The 19,786-nt window shown below is 38.8% G+C and overlaps 1 protein-coding gene across 4 annotated transcripts in view; it reads left to right on the top strand.

Annotated features, from left to right (window-relative positions):
• ZNF451 (zinc finger protein 451) overlaps window positions 1–15,962 on the top strand; it is a 133,544-nt gene extending 117,582 nt beyond the window's left edge. For all 4 annotated transcript variants that reach the window (XM_037842544.1, XM_037842543.1, XM_037842541.1 and 1 more), the window contains one exon: window positions 15,588–15,962. In XM_037842544.1, coding sequence (XP_037698472.1) covers window positions 15,588–15,634 — 47 coding nt within the window. In that variant the 3' untranslated portion in view covers window positions 15,635–15,962. The remainder of the gene's footprint in view (window positions 1–15,587) is intronic.
• The last annotated feature ends 3,824 nt before the right edge of the window (window positions 15,963–19,786 follow it).

Genomic DNA, 19,786 nt, shown 5'->3' with positions numbered 1-19,786 from the left:
CAAAGAACATGTCTTTTTGAGGGAAATAATACATCCAAACTAGCACAGTAGTGTACTGAAGTCTCTGACTATTATTATAGAAATGTCTCTTTCTCACTTCACTTTTGCCAGTGTTTGGCTCATGTATTTTGGGGCACCTTGTTTAGGTGTATAAATACTTATGATTGTTATTTTTTCTTGGTCGATTACTCTTTTATTAATATGTAATCTGCTTCTTTATATCTTTTAACAGTTTTGCATTTAAAGTTCATTTTGTCTGATATTAGTATAACTATCCCAACTCTTTTCTGGTTACTTTTTGCATGGAATGTGTTTTCTCAGCCTTTCACTTTCAACCTATTTGTGTCCTTGGCTCTAAGGTGAGTCTTTTGTGGACAGCATATAAACAGATCGTATTTTTGTATCCATTCTGCCAATCTGTGTCTTTGATTGGAGAGTTTAATCCATTACCATTCAGAGTTATTACTGTAGAAGCAGTTGCTATTTCTACCATTTTATATGTTTTTTTACGTGTCAAATCTTATTTTTGTCTTTTTTTTTTTTTTTTACCCTTTTAGTTACTCCTACTGATAATCTTCATTTTTACAGTTTCCACCAAGCCTCTCTTCCCTGTTTTTCCCTTTTAGCCTGTAGAATTCCCTTTAGTATTTCTTGTAGGGCAGGTCTCTTGTTGATGAACTCTATCAGTTTCTTCTTGTCTGTGAATATTCTGTACTCTCCCTCATTTTAAAGGATAGTTTTGCTTATTATAGAATTCTTGGCTGGCCGTTTTTCTTTTTCATTACCTAAAATATATTATGCCACTGCCTTCTCACCTCAGTGGTTTCTGACGAGAAATCTGTACTTAGTCTTATTGAGTATCCTTGCATGTGATGAATCACCTTTCTCTTGCTGCTTTCAGAATTCTCTTTTTTGTCTTTGGCCTTTGACATTCTGATTAGTGTGTGTCTTGGAGTAGGTCTGTTAGGATTTATTCTCTTTGGAGTATATTGTGTTTCTTGGATATGTACATTTATGTCTTTCCTAAGAGTTGGGGAATTTTCAGCCATTATTTCCTCAGGTATTCTTTCTGCCCCTTTGGTTTTCTCTTCTGCTTCTGGGACACTCATGATTTGCATATTTTTGCTCTTCATGCTGTCATTCAATTCCCTGAGACCCTGCTTAATTTTTTCCAGTTGTTTATATGTTTTTTGTGTGTGTACAAGATTTCATATGTCCTGTCCTCTAGTTTGCTGATCCATTCTTCTGCCTGTTCAAATCTGCTGTTGTATGCTTCTAGTGTATTTTTAATCTCTTCTGTTGTACCTTTAGCTCACATAAGCTATGTTAATTTTTTTGTATGCTTTTAGTTTCTTCATCAACAACCAGTGTCTTCTTAATATTTTTTTACCTCTTTTGCCAAATTTTCCTTCATCTTCTTGAATTCATTTAGGACATTTGTTTGAATATCACTGATTAATTGTTTCAAATCTTATGTCTCATCTGAAGTTTTTGTTCCTTTGGAACCTGTCTTCCTGTTTTTTAGTATGGTTTGTAATTTTTTGGTGCTGTCTAGACAACTGATTTTCTTGATGAGTTTGCTCTGGAGGTTAGTTTCTCTCCCTTGCCTAGGGTTTTCTTGTTGATTGGCTTTGTGCTAAAGCTCTTCTTTGATACTTGGTTCACTTTATTTTAGACCTTTAGAATAACTCTTTTTCATCTGATTGTTTCCCTGGATATACAGTACATTTTTTGAGATTGCACTATTTATGCAATTGTTTCACACCCAGGAGAAAGCTTACTTTTCCCTGTTCCTTCTCTGGGAATGTTGATCTATTCGGTTTGGTTTCTCTTTGCCTCTCTATATTTATAATACTTGTTTCATTTTCTGTGGCTGTTTTTACCTAGAGGGTTAATTCTGACTGGAGGGTCCTCTCAGAGCAGACTTTCCCAAGTCAGTTTTTCCCAGGGACCCACAAAAGTGATGTAGTTCAGTTCCAGAGTGCTCTGGAGAGGATACTGGAAGGATGCCAATTTTCTTTTTAACAGTGCCCCAAATTGGCTTCCCTGGCTTGCCCAGCAGATGGCACTCCTCAGGCAACTGTTCCTTGCAATCCTAGAGGTTTTACTTTCCCTTTAATTCTCAACTGACTCTGCTCTTCCAGGGTGAATCTGCCAGCTTCTTTTGGCTGGAGTGGGTTGAAACTGTTGCTCAGATCCCAGACCCTGTAATTTGAGTTTTGTAATCAAAAGCCACAAACTGCCTTTGGCTGTGCCCGCTCCCCTACTTTCTTGGGGAAGAGCCAGCCACCCTTCAGCAAACCATTCCCTGTAACCGTAATATGGCACTGTCTCTTTCAATCAGCCCTGCTTCTGCTTCTGCTCTGGGCGAGGTTGAAACTGAGGCTTCCAGATTCTCTCTGTCCTGGGCAGGTTAGAACTTTCGGTGTTCTTAGAGCTGGAACCCAGCAATCTCAATTTGCTACTCCAAAGCTGCATTTGGTACCCAGCTATGCTCCTCCTCCTCTTCTTGGGGAAAAGGGCTTCTGTTTCCAGCCAGGGAGTGGCTCCCGAAGCAGCCTGCCACACAAATGGGGGATGGGCGCCAGCCTCCACAATGGGGAGAGATCTACCCACAGGTCTTCACTGCAGTATTTCAGTCTCTTCCTTCTATTCTTCCATAGATAGTGTACAGTGTTCTTCTGGTCTCCTGAGCTCCCTAACAGTTGTTTCAGATAGTTTTCTGATTGTTTACTAGCTGCCCTGGAGGACTAACTGAATCCTAGAGATCCCTTTTCCGCCATCTTGGCTTCTTCGTCCACACTGGACATTTTAATATTTTTAATTTTGACTCTGGGATTTACTCACTGGGATGTCTGTTTCTCAGTTTTTGTAATCAGTTATTGATAAAGCAGAGATTTTCTTGAGCTTCAGCCCTCCTATTAGGAAGGTCTGCCCAAGGGGAATGCTTTGTTCAGGGTTTTCCCTGTGTTTGTTGGCCTGTCTTCTCTTGGGCTTTTGCTTGTTAGTGGTTTTGGCATTCCCTTGTTTACAGGAATTTGGTTGTTCCTTCTGTTTTCCAGGAGTCAGACTTCCCTCTCCCTGGTATTTGATGCTGACAAGCCTTGTTCCAGACTGTCCACCTCTGTATTTTCTTACATTCCTTTTGTTGTTTCATGCTGCTTTTGCCTGGGGGGCAAATTCTGGGAGGAGTGTCACCTGGGACAGGACTTTCTCAAAACAGTCTCTCCCAGCCAAACCAGGGCCAGGTTCCCAAGAAGGGGGCGCAGACTGGCTCCAAAGTGCCCTGGGAAAGGGAATCACACCAAAGCTGAGCTTTCCTGGCCTGCGCAGTAAATGCAGCCCTTGGGTTAGTCTCCCCTAAAGCCCCGAGGAAGTGCCGCATTTTTAAATCTCCTCTTCTTGTCTGAGGAAGGTTGAAACTGTGGCTGTCATCATCTTTGTCCAGGGCAGGCTGAAACAAAAGCTGCCCATTGAGCCTGAAACCACTAATCTAAATTTGTTAATCAGTAACCATGATTAGCAGCAAGCCATGCTATTCCGGTTTCTAATGCTGCCATTATGCAAAATACCAGAAAGGGATTGGCTTTTATAAATGGGGTTTATTTGGTTACATATTTAAAGTTCTAAGGCCATACAGGTGTCCAAACTAATGCATCAACAAGAGAATACCTTCACTGAAGGAAGGCCAACAGCGGCCAGAACACCTTTGTCAGCTGGGAAGGCACATGGCTGCTGTCTGCTGGTCCTTTGCCTCCTGGGTTGTGTTTCAAAATGTTTTTCTCCAAAATGACTCTGAGCATCTGTCTTGGTTCCTTTCTCAGTTCCTGTGCATCCTTGCTTTTTACTCCTGGGACGTTTCTAAGTGTCTGGGCGTCCTCTCTTGGCTTCTCTGGGTCAAACTTTGGGCTTCATCGCTTAGCTTAGCATTTCCAAACATCTTTCTCTCCACATCTCCAGGCATCTCTATTCATCTCTGTCTGCTCTGGCTCTGGAGCTCTCTTAACTAGTCCAGTGAAGTAATCAAGACCCACCCTGAATGGGTGGGGTCCATACCTCTATGGAAATGATTTAATCAGGTTCCACACTAATCAACAGATTAGTCAGTTTGCCCCTCACAAGACTGCATTAAAGAATATGGCTTTTCTGGGGGACATAATATATCCACATCAGCACACATGCCCACCTGTGTTCTTGGAGAGGAGGATTTTTATGTCCCTTTGTTTCGCTAGCAACTAACCAAAGGTTGGATCCCACAGCAGCCTGCTGCGAGAGTGGGGAATGGATGCCGGTAGCCTACACTTCGAGAGAGCAGTTTATAGTTCTTTACTATAATTTATTTGCCTCTTCCTCCCACTCTTCCCCGGATACTGTACAGTGTTTTTCTGGCCTCTGGGGTTTCAGAATAGATGTTTCAAACATTCCTGCCTGTTTAATAGTTATTTTGGAGGGAGGTCTGAGTCCTGGAGCTCCCTACTCTGCCATCTTCCCTAGAAGCTTAAGAGAACTTTTTTTTCCTCACTTGGCATCAGATCATTTACTGGTGATACCAGTATTTGGTTGTGTTATGTAACTATTCTTTGCTTTTGTTTTTCCAATAATAGACTGTGCTTTTTAATATCATGGGGAAAATGGGATGATGGATTTTAGAAAATACTTTTAGTGTCACTAGAACTATTAAGTTAGCATCCTTGACATTAAAGGACAATAGTAAGGGTCTTAACATACATTCCAACATAGTGTTTGTTGTTGGAAATTTTAGGATGGGATTGTGGAGGCTGAGAATTGGAAAGGAAATGTCAGCTAAACACACACAAACAGAATGACCCTGCTGATTTGTTTTCTGTGCATTTTCCAACTCATATAATGCAGTTAGTTTGATTAAGAGTTTTGTGCCATTAGAAGTTTGGGAATTTGAGTCTGGCTGTGGAATTACATTGGATGAAGTGGTAAACTAATCTTTTTCTCTTATAGCCAGAATTCATTGGTTAACAAAGTTGGCAGGAAGCCTACAGCCTAATTGGAAGCAACTTTTTTGACCAACCAACTTGTTTTCCCAACATGGTCTTTCAAGGTCTAGCTTGATGCTTAGCAGCCACATAATGATAAGTTAAACAATTAAAGAACTTTTGTGAGTTTTAAACAAAAATTGTCAGCTAAGTTGTTTATCAAGGCCATTGATAGATAGACACCATTGAACATTTAAGGAGCTCAGACATTACAACCTTTATTTACTACCCCATGACTAATACACAGGGACAATTCCAGGCGAAATTATAACTTTTCAATAACCACACTTTGGAAGCTTTCACAGTTTCATGGCCTTCGGCTAACCAGGAAATCTGAGATGTGTGTAACTGGATAGGTACCAGAATTTCTAGCATGTTGTTATGTGTATATCATATTTTATGGTTTGGAGATTTGGAGAATTTTTATACTTTTGTGATTCTGTAGTTTAAAAAAAAGAATTAAAGGATTCAAGATTAGATATTTAAACTTTTAACTAGTTGTTCTCTGAGATGGAAACATAATGCAGTTTGTGTGTACATTTTCTTTTGTTTCCTGAGGCCTTATGTAAAGTAACTATGAGAATCACATAGTGATTCATGAAGTTAGCTAAGGAATATGGTCTCCTCTGCACTTTCCTCTAATACCCTTCCTTTTGCCCTTTCTTTGCATTCAACAAGAACTAGCTCAAATATTATCTCTTAGGTTGAAACATATAGAATTGCCATTTTTGTAGACAATTCTGTAAGATCAGTGCCCTCTCCTAGATTTCCCTTACACAGACAGCTAACTACTCCCTTCTCTAGGCTTCTACTGCATTGTACTATATTAGTTTTCTAGTTGCTATAACAAATACCATACAGTGGTATGACTTAAACAATAGGAATTTATTAGCTCATAGTTTCAGAGCCTAGAAGGTTTGTTTCCTCCCAGGGTTGGTATCTTTTTGGTGGACACCAAATCTTTGGGCTTCCTTGGCTTTTTTATCACATGGCAATGCATCTGGCAGCATCTTCTCATTTCTCTTTGGGGTTTCATTGACTTCTAGCTTCCTTCTTTGATGACTTCTCTCTTTCATGTCGAAATATTTTTGCTTATAAGGACTTCACCCATACTGGATTAAGGCCCACCCTCATTCAGTTTGGGTACACCTTAACTAATGACGTCTTCGAAAGTCCTATTTACAAGTGGGTTCATACCCACAGATCCAGGGTTTGGGACCTGAGCATGTCTTTTGTGGGGGACATGATTCAATCCCCAACAGATACCAAGTTGATTTAAAATATTTCTGTCTACACCTCTCATCCCCACTAGATTGAACTCACAAGGAGTAGGATCATGTTTTATTTATCTTTATTTCAGCAGCACCTAGCATACTGCTTGGCAGTAATTCATTGCTTGTTGAATGATTAAATTCATCAAAAACTTATAACATGTTAGAGTCACCAGGACCCATCTCCCTGAATAAGGGAAATTAACTCAGGGTCTGTTTGGTTGGGAGAATATTGGGTGATTTTCTTGACCCTGCCTCAAGGAAGCAAGGTAATGGTCTAATCCAGATCTGATAAGTGACATTCAAAAAGAGGTTTGAATAATCTCTCAAACCCTTTTTATTCTTTCCCTTCCATTCAGTTATAACACTGTAAATGCCTGACAAATGGTGGCAAAAGGCAGGATAAATTTGCTTGTGGTTTTTTGCCTGGTCTCATTGTTATTTTCTGTAGACCAGCATCAGACTCTTTGACCACCCGGGACAATCATAAAGACCCTGTGTAATTGTTTTATTTAACAGATAGGCAAAATAGAAGCTGTGCACATAGTGTGGTGGCTAAGAGTGCAGACTTTGAAACTAAACTGCCTGGGTTAAAACTCAGCTCTGCCTCTTAGAAGCTATGTAATATTGGGCAATTCACTTAACTTCTCTGTGCTTCAGTTTCATTTAAAAAAAAGAAATGAGAATACTAATACTACCTACTTTACTAGAAAAGCCTGGTACATAGTAAGCAATATATGTATTGGTAGCTGCTGCTGTTATTGTGATTATGATAAATAATTTCATTATTCACGTTTACCTGGATCTGAGGTCTGCCCTGGAGGTATGCCTGTTTAACAGAGGTATTCTGACTCAAATCATTGGAAAAGAGACAGAGTTAAGCATTATGTGATTGGTTGCCCATGTAAAATGATCTCTCTGTTAATGTCAGTAATAAGGGAGATGCAGCAGTTTGCCTTACTCTTAGATATCCTTTAATTAATAGCAGCCATCTTTATCGTTAGTAATATTAAAATAACATAAATAGTAAAACTATATTGTAGCCAGTTTAAAAAGCAAAAAAAAAGAAGGAAAAGAAAAGAGACCATGTGTTAGTTTTTAGACTTAATGTTTATGAACAGTCCTCTAATACTTTCAAAACTGCTCTTAACCTCAACAATTTTTTCTTCATTCTACATATGAACTGAGGCTTTGAAACATTAAGTAATTTGGCCTCAGATTCACGGATTGAAAGTGATTAAGGTACACTTTTTATAAAAATCTTACTAGTTCCTATTCCTGGATTCTTACTTATTCTACCCTAACTCTCTCTCCCTTAAGAGAACGAAATAAAATCAGAGAAAAAAGAGTAAGTTGTATTTTCACCTTTATGTGTCTTCTAGGATATGGCCACTGAATACCTGTGTTGAACTTCTTGATTTGAGAAAAATGAATAATATTCCTTTTTGTTATTTGCCCAGTGGGTGAAAGTAGTTAATTTTGACATAGGCGAATCTAATAGGTACTTTAATGAGGCATCTAGCATGTGTCAGACAGCATATCAGGAACTTTTATGTATTATTTCTTTTAATCTCAAACTACTTCATCATGTATTATTCTCATTTTATAAAGGAAGAAACTGAGGCTTAGAAAGGATGTTATTTGCTCAAAAGCAACATAGCTAGTAAGGGGCAGAGCCAGGATTCAAACTTGAAAAATTGTGTTAGACTGTAAATAGGGTGACCTTATAATTCATTGTCCAAACATTTTTGAGAGAGAAAAGGGCACTATTAGTGCAAAATAACAGGTGTAAACTGGTACTGATCTGAGCAAACAGGAATGTATAGTCACTCTAAGCATAAAGCCCATGATAGTTTATCACACTGTTCAGTCTCTCTTGGTATGTGTGCTCCTTACATCCTCTCAATTCTGATTTGGGTCTGCCCTTCTCCACACTGCCTCCCTGTTCCAGTTTGCTAATGCTGCCATCATGCGAAGTACCAGAAATGGATTGGCTTTTATAAAGGGGGTTTATTTGGTTACAAAGTTACAGTTTTAAGGCCATAAAGTGTCCAAGGCAAGGCATCAACAGTAGGGTACCTTCACTGAAGGATGGCTGATAGCATGGGGAAAACCTCTTTTAGCTGAGAAGGCACATGGCTGGCATCTTCTTCCTTTGCTCCCAGGTTGTGTTTCAAAATGGCAGCCTCCAAAATGTCTCTTTTAGCTGCAACTCCTCTCCAAAACGTCACTCACAGCTGCACTGACTTCCTTCTGTTTGTGAGCTCATTTATATGACTCCAGTGATTTAATTCAGACCCACCCTGAATGGGTAGGGTAACATCTCCATTAAAATTATCCAGTCAAAGTCATCATCCACAGTTGGGTGGGTCATATCTCCATGGAAACATCCAATCAAAAGGTCACACCCTAATAAAAAAGATTAATCAATCTGCCCCCACAAGATTGCCTCAAAGATAGTGGCATTTTGGGGGCCATAATACATCCAAACTGGCACACTCCACATACACTCATAATTAGTTTATGTGACTGCCTAAAGCATCTGAACAGTTTTTTTGAGGACTATATATATATATTGCATGTCTACAAATTGAAGGTTTGTGGCACTCCTGCGTCTAGCAAGTCTGTCAGTACCTGAGTGTGGGTCTCTGCTGCTAGCAGATTGAGCACTCAGCAGTGGCTGTGGCCAGGTCAGCCTTGGTGAGGGGAAGTCCATGTTGCTGAGCCCATGCATAACCTCCATCCCTACCACCATGACTACTTTGTTCATGAGCCCACTGGACAGTGACAGGAGTGGCTGGAGAAAGAGGCTGACTGGTATCCACCAAACAGGTCATTTTATCCATTTGGTTTTTAAAATCTTCTGAAGTCACCCTCTGGTGAACATAAACATGGGACACAAATATCTTCATATTTTTGGCCCACTCAAAAAGGTCTGTCCACATACCTCTTCCCCAGACTTCGTCACCAGTTTTCCAATCATGTGCCTTCCAAGTCCCTGACTACCCAGTCAAACCATTAGCAACAGCCCATGAATCAGTATACAAATGCACTTCTGGCCAGTTCTCCTTCCAAGTAAAGTGAACAACCAGGTGCAGTGCTCGAAGTTCTACCCACTGGGAAGATTTACCCTAACCAGTGTCCTTCAGGGACATCCCAGAAAGGGGCTGCAGTGTTGCAGCTGTCCACTTTTGGGTGGTACTTGCATATTGTGCAGAACCATCTATAAACCAGGCCCATGTTTTCTCTTCCTCAGTCAACTGATTGTTAAGGAACTCCCCAAGAGGCCATAGCTGTGGGCTGGGAAAGAGAAGGTAATGTGGCAGGAGTGGGGACCGTGGGCATTTGGGCTACTTCATGTAACTTACTTGTGCCTTCAGAACCCTTGTGTGAGCCCTGTCTCGTATGTACCATTTCCGTTTTATGCTGGAGTGCTGCTCTGCATGCCCAACTTTATGGCTTGGCAGATCAGACAACACCCAGTTCATGACAGGTGACTCAGGTATCATGGTGACTTGGTGGCCCATGGTTAAGTGCTCTGTCTCTTCTAAGGCCCAATAGGAGGCCAAAAGCTGTTTTCTCAAAAGGAGAGGAGTTATCTGCAATCCTAAGGGCCTGTGTTTTGATTCTCCTATAGAAGCCTGCCAAAGGCTCCAAACAGCATCTCTATTTGCCACTGACACTTCCAACACCATTGGATCAGCTGGTAGCCACACCTACCTTGTTTTTGACTGTTAACTGCTGCCACATGGCTTCTGCCGACTGGCAATCCGATTATCCCCATTGTGTTTAAGGATTCCAGCTCAGTGACAGCAATTCCCATAGTAATATCTGACCCACAGAGAAGGGCAACTACAGAGCTTTTCAGGGATGATGGAGCTTAGTCTCACAAATTTACTCCTCATGTCTTGGTAAAAGGTGTGTCCTCTGAACATTCCAGGGGTGTGTGAGCAGGTCTTCCATGATAAATCCACTCTAATATTCCAATCTCTAAGCCTTTGAATCCCCTCCTCTGCATTATACCAGGGCAGTTCTGGCATTTTGATCTCAGGTAACGTTGGCCACCTTTTGAGCCGTGTTTCATCCAACCACCCACATGAACAGTTAACACCCTTTCTAACCACTCGAGCGTACTTCCTCATGGGTCACACTTTGTACCTCACCCTTCAGAGCCCGTTGGGACTTTAGTCTGGTTATAGGTCTTGAAGAAAAGAGTGGTGGTAGGTGTAGGTCATGAAAAGAATTAGAAATATGCCTCGAGCCAGTTACCTCAGGACATTCCGTTGCAGTGTCTTCTGTGAAACAGGATTAATCTCTTCAGACAGAAGAGTGAGAGCTTCTTCCTCTGGGGAGTTGATTATAGGTTTAGCAGGAACTGAAGGGCTAATCTCTTTAGGTGGAGGTTGGATGGTAGGCTCCTCAGGGCAGACTGGAGGGACGGAAGCTGTTTCCTCAAAGCAGGCTGGAGGTTGGGTAGCTGTCTCCTCAGGGCAGGTCACTATAGGTATGTCTAGCAAAGACTCAGCAGAATCCAGGGTACCAATCCATATGTCCCCATCCCAAGTTTCAGGATCCCATTCTTTTCCAATCATTGCCTTTAACAGCAGACACTCTGTGAGGTTGAGATTTTAGTTTATGTTGTAAATCTGTTACTTGCACAATGAGACTCTGGGTCTGGTTTTCAGAAATCTCAAGTCTGCAGACATAGGAAATAAGATTTTCTTTCAGGGCACATATAAAAACTTTTATGTCCATCATACCGCGTTTAAGTTTCAAATTTTGAAGCCTTTAGCTCATCCCATTCTCTTACAACTTTATCCAGTGTATCTAAGAGCAACCAACCAACATCATTATACCTCTTAACTCCACAAAACTCCGTTAAGGTGTCAAAAGCACTGTCACCCAGAGCCTTGAGGATGATTAGGAGAATTAAATGGTGATATTTTGCATATCTCCATGGCCAATTCACACCATGGACTGTCAGTCCCATCTTGATTATTGGAAATGGAATCTAATCAGAGTGGAAAACCATTGTAAAAGCCCATTTTAAGATTCTTTTTCTCAAGAACAACTCTCAGTACCAAGCTGTATTAGTTAGGGTTCTCTAGGGAAAGAGAACCAACAACAGATATCTGCAAATACAAGATTTTATACAGTCTCACGCAAACTGTAGGGATGCACGAGTCCTAATTCCGTAGGGTAGTCAGCGAACTGACAACTCCGATGAAGGTATTTGATGAACTGCTCAGGAGACACTGGCTAGCCAAAGAAAAAAGAAAATGAAGGTCCTCTCTCTTTCTCTCTTTAAAGTCTTCAACTGGTTGGATTAAATCCAGCTGATGAGTACTCTCATTGTGGAAGACATGCCCTTCCTTGATTGTAATCAGTCACAGATGCAGTCAATTGACTGATGATTTAATAAACCACCCTTCTGGTTTATTAATCAGCCACAAATGTCTTTGTAGTAACGGTTAGGCCAGTGCTTGCTTGACCAGACACTTGGACACCATCACCTGGCCAAGTTGACACATGAACCTAACCATCACAACCCTCCACTACCAGAAAAGATTACAACTTGCTGAAGACTCAGATGATGGTTAGCATTTTTTTTTTTAGCAAAAAGATATTTTTAAATTACAGTATGTACATTATTTTTGAGGCATTATGCTATTGCACAGTTAACAGACCAGAGTATAATATAAACATAACTTTTTTATGCACTGGGAAACCACAAAATTCATGTAACTTGCTTTATTGCCATATTCACTTTATTGCAGTGGTCTGGAACTGAACCCACAATATCTCTGAAGTAGCCTGTATATAACTTCAAGGCTAAAGTATACCTACATATTGTCTGACTCTCTGGAGCAGTGGAAGAACCTTAAATACTTCAACTCTGATCCTTCCTCCCCCTGACTTAAATGTTGTTAATTTCCATTGTTTTGTTTCTGTGTTTGTGTACATGCATTACACCTAATGCATATATAAAATGTATTAAATATCTCAGAGAGCTGATAAGCGTCTCTCAAGTTAAAAAAAAAAGGATTGCACTCCTACCCTAGATGTCCCCCTCATACCCTCTCTGTTATTTCCCCTGTCCTCTTTCCCAAAGGTAACCACTCTCATGACTTGAAACACTATAGTTTAGTAGTGTTTGATTTTGAACTTACCTAAATGAGATCATATAGACCACTGATATGCAACAGAACTTTCTGTGATGATGGAAATATTCTTATCTGTACTAGTCACATGTGGCTGTTTAGCCCTTTAAATGTGGCTAGTATGACTAAGAAATTGAATTTTAAATTTAATTTCATTTTAATTAAACATAATAGCCACATAAAATAGTACATGTATGGGTTGTATTCTTGGGGTCTGATTTCCTTCACTTAACATTCTTTTAGATCTATCCATATTGTAGATAGCAAGTAGCTTTGGTTTGTTCATTTCCAAGACCCATATAATTTTTTATTCTATGCATATACCACAATTTATTCTATTATTTATAGACATTTGGATTGTTTGCAGTTTTTGACTTTTAAACATTTTTAAATGCTACAGCAAACATTCTCATACAAGTCTCTTGATGGATGTTTCAGTTTGTTAAAGCTGCCGGAAATGCAATGTACCAGAAATGGATTGGCTTTTACAATGGGGGTTTATTAGTTCACAAATTTACAGTTTTAAGGCCATGAAAATGTCCAAATTAAGGCATCAATAGATAGATACCTTCTCTTGAGTAAAAGGCTGATGGCATCTGGGAAGGCACGTGGCTAGCGTCTGCTAGTCCTTTGCTTCTAAGTTGCATTGCTTTCTGCTTCTGACTCTAGTGACTGTCTCCTTAAGTGTCCGTGGGTTCTCACTTAGCTTCTCCAGGGAAAGCTCTGGGCTTCATCTCTTAGCTTCTCTCCTGGTTCTGGTTTCAGTGGCTATCTCCAAAATGTCTCTGAGTGTTTTCTAAATGTCTCTGAGTCTCTCTTCAAAATGTCTCTACCTTTTATCCTCTCATAGAGGATGCCAGTAAACTAATTAAGATCCACCTTAAATGCGCGGGGTCACATCTCCATGGAAGTAATTTAACCAAAAGGTCCCACCCACAAGAAGCTTGCACCCACAAGATTGGATTAAAAGAACATGGCTTTTCTGGGGGACATAATAGATTCAAACCAGCACAGTGCACATATCCCACTTCTGGGAATATATATCCTAGAAGTGGAATTGCTTATGTTCAGCTCTAATAGGTAATGCCAAATTGCTTTCCCAAAGTAGTTTTGCCAATATTCATTCCTTCCAGTACTGTGAGTTTCCACTTATCTACATCCTCATCAGTCATTGATATTACTCATCTTTTTAATTTTAGCTTGTCTGAGAGGTACGTACTGATATTTCTTTATGGTTTTAATTTATATTTTTCTTATGAGAAATGTTGGCCATTTTTTAAAATTTAGGTAAAATTCATATAACATACCATTTGCCATTTTAAATATACAATCTAGAAGTATTTTGTGTATTCACAATGTTGTGCTACCATCAGCTCTCTCTAGTTTCAAAAATATTTCCACATCCGATAAAAAACACACTGTTGTACCCTTTACGTATCACTCTGTTTTCCCCTCTCCTCCCATCCCCTGGTAACCTCTACTCTGCTTTCGGTCTCTATAAGTTTGTCTGTTCTAGATGTATCATATCAAAGTTATCATACATTATTTTGACAGTCTTTCATGCATTCTTTTCAAATTTTTTGACATCTCTTGGATATCTTTTCCTCATTGATTTTTTATTTTAATTGAAAATCTTTCAGTTCTTTCTGTACAAGTTCCATGCATTGCAAATCTTTTCTCCCACTCTGTGGCTTGCCTTTTTGTTTGTTGAATGGTGCAGTTTGTTGAATAAAAGCAATTTAAATATAGTCCCAGTGATTTTCCATACTGTTTTTTGAATCCTGTTTAAAAATCTTTCTCTACAATAGGGTCATGAAAATATTCACCTATTATTATCTTCTAGAATCTTTGTTGTTTTCCTATTCACATTTAGATATACAGTAAATCTGAAATTTATTTTTGTCTATGTTTTAAGGTAGCAGTAAAGTTTTATTTTTTTCCCTTACAGTCCATAAGTTGACCTACCACCATTTATTAAAAAGAACATCTTTTCCCACTGCTCTGCAGCGCTAACTTTGTCATAAATCAAATGTCTGTATATGCATGGGTCTGTTTCTGTGTTTTGTACTCTGTTCCATTGGTCTGTTTATCTCTTCTTGCCACTAGAGTACCACACTCTTAATTACTGTAACCTTATAATAAATTTTCGTATCTTATGCAAATCTTGTCACCTTGTTCTTCATTGCTAAGAGTATCTTGGCTTTTCTTTGCATTTCCTCCTCCCTTTGAATTTACCTTAGGGCAGCTTGCTGACCATAGAATCTAGAATGTAGCTTAAACTTAACACAGACTTTATACTAGTATTTACTAGTATTACACTAGTATAGACTTGTAGTATTTTAAATTACAGAGAACATAATACCAGTCCATCAGCTCAGACGAAGGTACAGACTAATCTTGGAGGGATCACTGGTGCCTGTGAGCCAAGTAGTCCCTGGGAGACCCCATGCTAAGGACCAGATAGGATGAGATAAATCTGGCATGAGAAACCAGTGAAAACTAAGAAATTTACACCTAATTCCACCCTCCTGGGCTTTAGCGTCATTCTCAGGGAGGAGATGAAAAAAGACCTATGAACCCCAAAATATCTTTTATCTTGTTCACCATTATATTCCTGTTCCTGGTGTATAGCATGCTTTCAATAAATATTTGATAAATTAATACTGTGTGTGTTATGTATATTATATGCTTCTCAGGTGACCATTACGTAGCCACGAGTTTCACTTTTTGTTTTAGAAGCTAGAAAACGTAAAGCTAAATTTTAATAGCCTGTGGGATTTTGTCATTTTTAAGTTTTGCTTTTCTATTTCTGTTCTAGTTCTTATATACATCACAAGTCTTTTTGACAATAAGTGACATTGATTTTAACACTACCTGCCAAAGATTCTAAAAGTTTTTTTTCATGTTCTACATCCTTAAATGGAAATAACTTGCAAGTTCCTTAGTACATTAAGCTCATATTTGAGATTATATCCAGATTCTCCTTTTAAAAATGTCAAATATGGTAGAGAAACTGCCAGGTTATCCTAAGTTTTTCTGTTTTGGTTTTCTTTTCCTTCTTGAAAAGATGAAAGTGGTTGATTTAAAGCACGTGTTGATCAGTTTTCTGCCCTAAGCATTAAAATTCTGTATGTTTTTTAATGCAGATGTGGAATTAGAAGAAGCTATTAGAAGAAGTCTTGAGGAAATGTGATTAAAGATATTACCACACAACATCAAGTGGCCTTGAAGAGACTCTCAGGATAATGAATTCTTGAGTTGTTTTCTAAAAGAGATGAGAAATCTGCTAGCACAAATGTATTTGAAAACATGCTTTTGCATTCACATGTTCAAAATCTATTTTCTTTCTGCTTTTGTGCAGTTGTGCAGATGTACAGAAAGAATAGAATACATGTTAATACAAATATAAATCATGTATTCTAATATAGGTATTGCTGTTTTCCAGTTAACTTTGAATATTTAGGTTAAAAGGATTGAAAAAAAAAAGAAAGGAAAGCTCGTCGTTATTGTTTATGTGTTTCCCAAATATCATTAGTCTTAATTTTGTTTGTACTGTACAGATGATTCTAGTTTATTTTTTTAGGAGTGAAAATGAATATAAGTAAGTTAAAATAGCTCAGATTTTCTGTAAATTCTACTTCTCATGTGGCACTGATTTACCTTTGAGATATTTGTTTATGGTTGTTAGAAGAGAATAATGAAAACTAATCATGGAAACAGATTAAAATTTTTACCAGCAGTGTTCCTTGTGAGTTTCATTGACATGTATATTCCTGCTTTAATTATATAACACATTGCTGGAATTAGAAAAATAGTGTAGTTTTTTTTTTGCAATAATTAAAAGGCAACCTTTTCCATTCCTTTTACCTGCTTAGACTTTTATATGACTTATATGATCTGTTGTTTAAAAGGAATGTTAAAATATTTGCATAAAATTAAATTTATTTTTAGTAATCTTAGTCTGGTTTTTTTACATAGTTATGTAAACATTATATTCTTCAAAAATAATGAAGTCTACTCAGGAATATTCCTTAACCCTTTAAATTTTTTATTTCACATGGAAGTATCTTCATTTTAGTTTTTCATTGGATTGATCTGTTTCCTACATTTGATATTCATATTTAATGTTGAAGTCCCATTGTAAAAGTAGAACATACTACGTAAATAGAAGACTATGAAGAGCTTGCCATACCTCTCTTTATTTATATGTTTCATGTTATTTGACCAGAAATGTCTTATCCATGAAAGTTTTTAGTAATTACTTACCAAACTTAAAAATATTTCTATAAATATAAAACTTTCTTAAGACAAAAAAATACCATAGCATTTTGTTCTTTCTCTGCAACACTGGATATTTTGTTGTAAAATGAAATTATTGATTTTTTAATTACTATTATCTTTTCAGTCCACATTGGAAACCAGTTAGTGTTTTTATTTCTTAAGATGTCAGGTAAGTTCCTCCCTGCTTGTATTTTTTTAAGAAGGCATGTAGCATGAGAATTTTCCAGTCATCTTTCCAAAATGACCACATTGTGCTTTTAGTTTGTAGGTTGAAGTTGTCAACCAAGTCTTTAGGAAGTAGTCATTAGACTTTATCATAAAGATATCTGTAGGAGCTTGCTAAATAGTGAGGAACAGAAGGGACATTCCAGGAAGAAGAGTGGTTAGAGCAGATGTAGAGCAATAGGAAGCAGCACCTCTTTGTCAGTGTTTCCACACACAGATGTGATGTGCACTGATTATTAAGAAACTTTATGATGTCTGGTAGAGAATAACAAGCTTTGATATAATAAGAAAGGGATATTTCATCATGATCCTGAAGAAAAGGTAATTGTGGTATTTCAAGATTTAATCAATAATTGCCACCAATTGTATGTCTACTTGTTAAGCAATTAAAAATCATTTAAAAATTACTTCATAATTTGCAATTAATTTAGACCCAAGAAGGAGATGTAAACAATAGATAACATTGCAGAAAGTTCTATGGGTTATTAAATTACCAGAGGTCATGTTTCTGACATTGACAAAGATGCTTATCTTTTCATTTCATCATTCGTTTGTTCATAAAGTACTTAGTTTGTGTGTCAGGGACTATTCTAAGCACTTGGGATACACCAGTGAGCAAAACAAAGCCCCCTCTATGGAGCACACACAGGGGTAGAGGAGGTTTGACCAGAGTCTTAGATAATAAGCAAGAAAAGTGTACCTGATGGTGGTAACTGTAATGAAAAAGAAAGGAAAGGATGGGGGCATTGTACAGGGAGGGCGGGGAAGGGACTTGCTATTTTTAATAGGATGGTCAGGAATGATCTCACTGATAGGTGAATTCGAGCAAAGACCTGAACAAAGTGAGGACTGAGCCATGCAAATATATATAAGGAAGAGCGTTCCAGGTAGAAGGAACAGCAAGTGAAAAGGTCTAGCCATGAGCTTGGTATATTCAAGAAACAGCAAGAAAACTAGTATAGCTGAAGCAGGGTGAACTAGAATAAGTGGTGTGAGCTGCCTTATTTTAAAGGATTACTGTAGTGATTGTATTGAGAATAGAGATGAGAGGCGAGAGTGGAAGCAGGTTGACCACACAGGAGGGTTTTGCAATAATCCAGGTAAGAGTTGGTGGCTTGGACCAAAGTTGTGGCATTGGAATTGGGGAGAAGAATCTGGGTATATTCTGAAGATACAGCTGATGGGCTTTACTAATGGATTGGATCTAGGATATGAAAAAAAGGAGTCCAGGATGATTGTAAATTACTTGATAGACTTTCAAACCATTCACAAAATGTCTTTGGATTCCAAGTTTGTGTCATATGACAAAATATGTTTATTGAAATCAAATAAAATACTCTGTACCAATAGTTTATTAGTATTTAGAATGAGTTCAGAGGGAATTGGAATCTAGACTGAAAGGCCTCATCTCTGTTCAAGTATTTAAATATGGCTTTGATCTCTATTAAAGGTTGTAATTCAGCTTTAAACTCATTTTCTGTGCCCCCTACATTTTTCATCCTTGGTTTATGAAGCTAGAATGAGATGGGAACAAAACACATAAATTTTTTTTTCCTTTAAATAGACAACTCTGTATTCCTAGGCCTACTCCATCTTTTACAGATCTTTATGGTGACTGATCTAGTGGCCAACTAATCTTGTCATTGTTAACAAATTTAAATAGTTGGACGTGAAATGGCTTTCTTAATGACTTTATTAGTTAATTTCACTCATATTCCCAAAGGAATAATTTTTTTTAATTAAAAAAGTCACTAACAATCCCTTCATTAGAATGGGTGGAAATGAAGTATAAATTTACTTTGTTCTGTCAACTGAGAACAAAGCTGCAAGGCAACAAAAGCATTTACTTGGGATATTAGAATTGCAATTTGGGAGCACAGATTCAGGTAGCAACCCAAATCGTGTCTTGGCATTTCCAGGCAAAGGTTTTGAAAAGAAAATAAAAATTGTTTGTGATTGGTGGACATTTGGAATACTCCAAATGTCCTTCAGGTTAATAGCTTACTGAGTTCCTTATCTTGTGGTTTGTTTATGTGTCTGGATCTTTAGGGTTTTTGAGAAACAGTGTTGTTTGAGGCTTTGCATACTTTGGTAGTTTGTGTTATCTGGCTGAGACCTGCCAAAGAGTAACCTCCAGAACGACCTCTTGATTCCATTTAAAATCTCATAGCCATAGTAACTTTTTTTTTAATTTCCTGTAATACTTCCCACATCCAGCCATCAGAAAAAGGTGTGGTAACTTTTTCTCTTTTCCTCTATAGCTTCAGTGTTGGTATCTAGGCTTTCATTATTCTAATCGCAGGTGTGACAGGACAGAGTTGTACTTCAGTGCTCTCTGCTCCACAGAGGGACCTTTTCTCCCCATGTCAAAGGACTTTAACATTTTTGTTCTTGCCGGGAGTAACTAAATGAAGCCGTCACGGAGCAATACATCCACTGCCTACTTTCGCGGGGGTGGGAGTGGAGGAGGGCGGGCGTGTTACTTTCAGACTGCAAAGACAGTCAAGGTCCTACTGCCGGGGAGTGGGGCGTTATTTTGTGGTCTCCGCACCAGTTTCGAGTTGCTCCAGGGTTCTGGGAGGAGAAGGATCGGCTAAACACATGAGGTTCTTCCCGCTTCCTGTGTCGGTCACTCCAGGTGTTTCTGAGCCCCTTTGCTCCTCAGGTCCCCTGTGGCCAGCAAGCCCCCGCCCCTACCCCCCCACCAGCCACAGCAGCGCCCTCCCAGGCCCGGCGGCCCCCAGCCCCGCGGGCGCGCCTGCTCTTTTGGCCACGCGGCAGCTGCGGTGTCGGCACGTCCTCCGGGCCGCCCCCCGCGGGCGTCAGAGGGAGGCGGGCG

The sequence above is a fragment of the Choloepus didactylus genome, chromosome 7 (assembly GCF_015220235.1).
Source record: "Choloepus didactylus isolate mChoDid1 chromosome 7, mChoDid1.pri, whole genome shotgun sequence".
Taxonomy (NCBI): domain Eukaryota; kingdom Metazoa; phylum Chordata; class Mammalia; order Pilosa; family Megalonychidae; genus Choloepus; species Choloepus didactylus.
The sequence above is the reverse complement of the archived record's forward strand: the minus strand, read 5'-3'. Positions and strand labels throughout refer to the sequence as shown.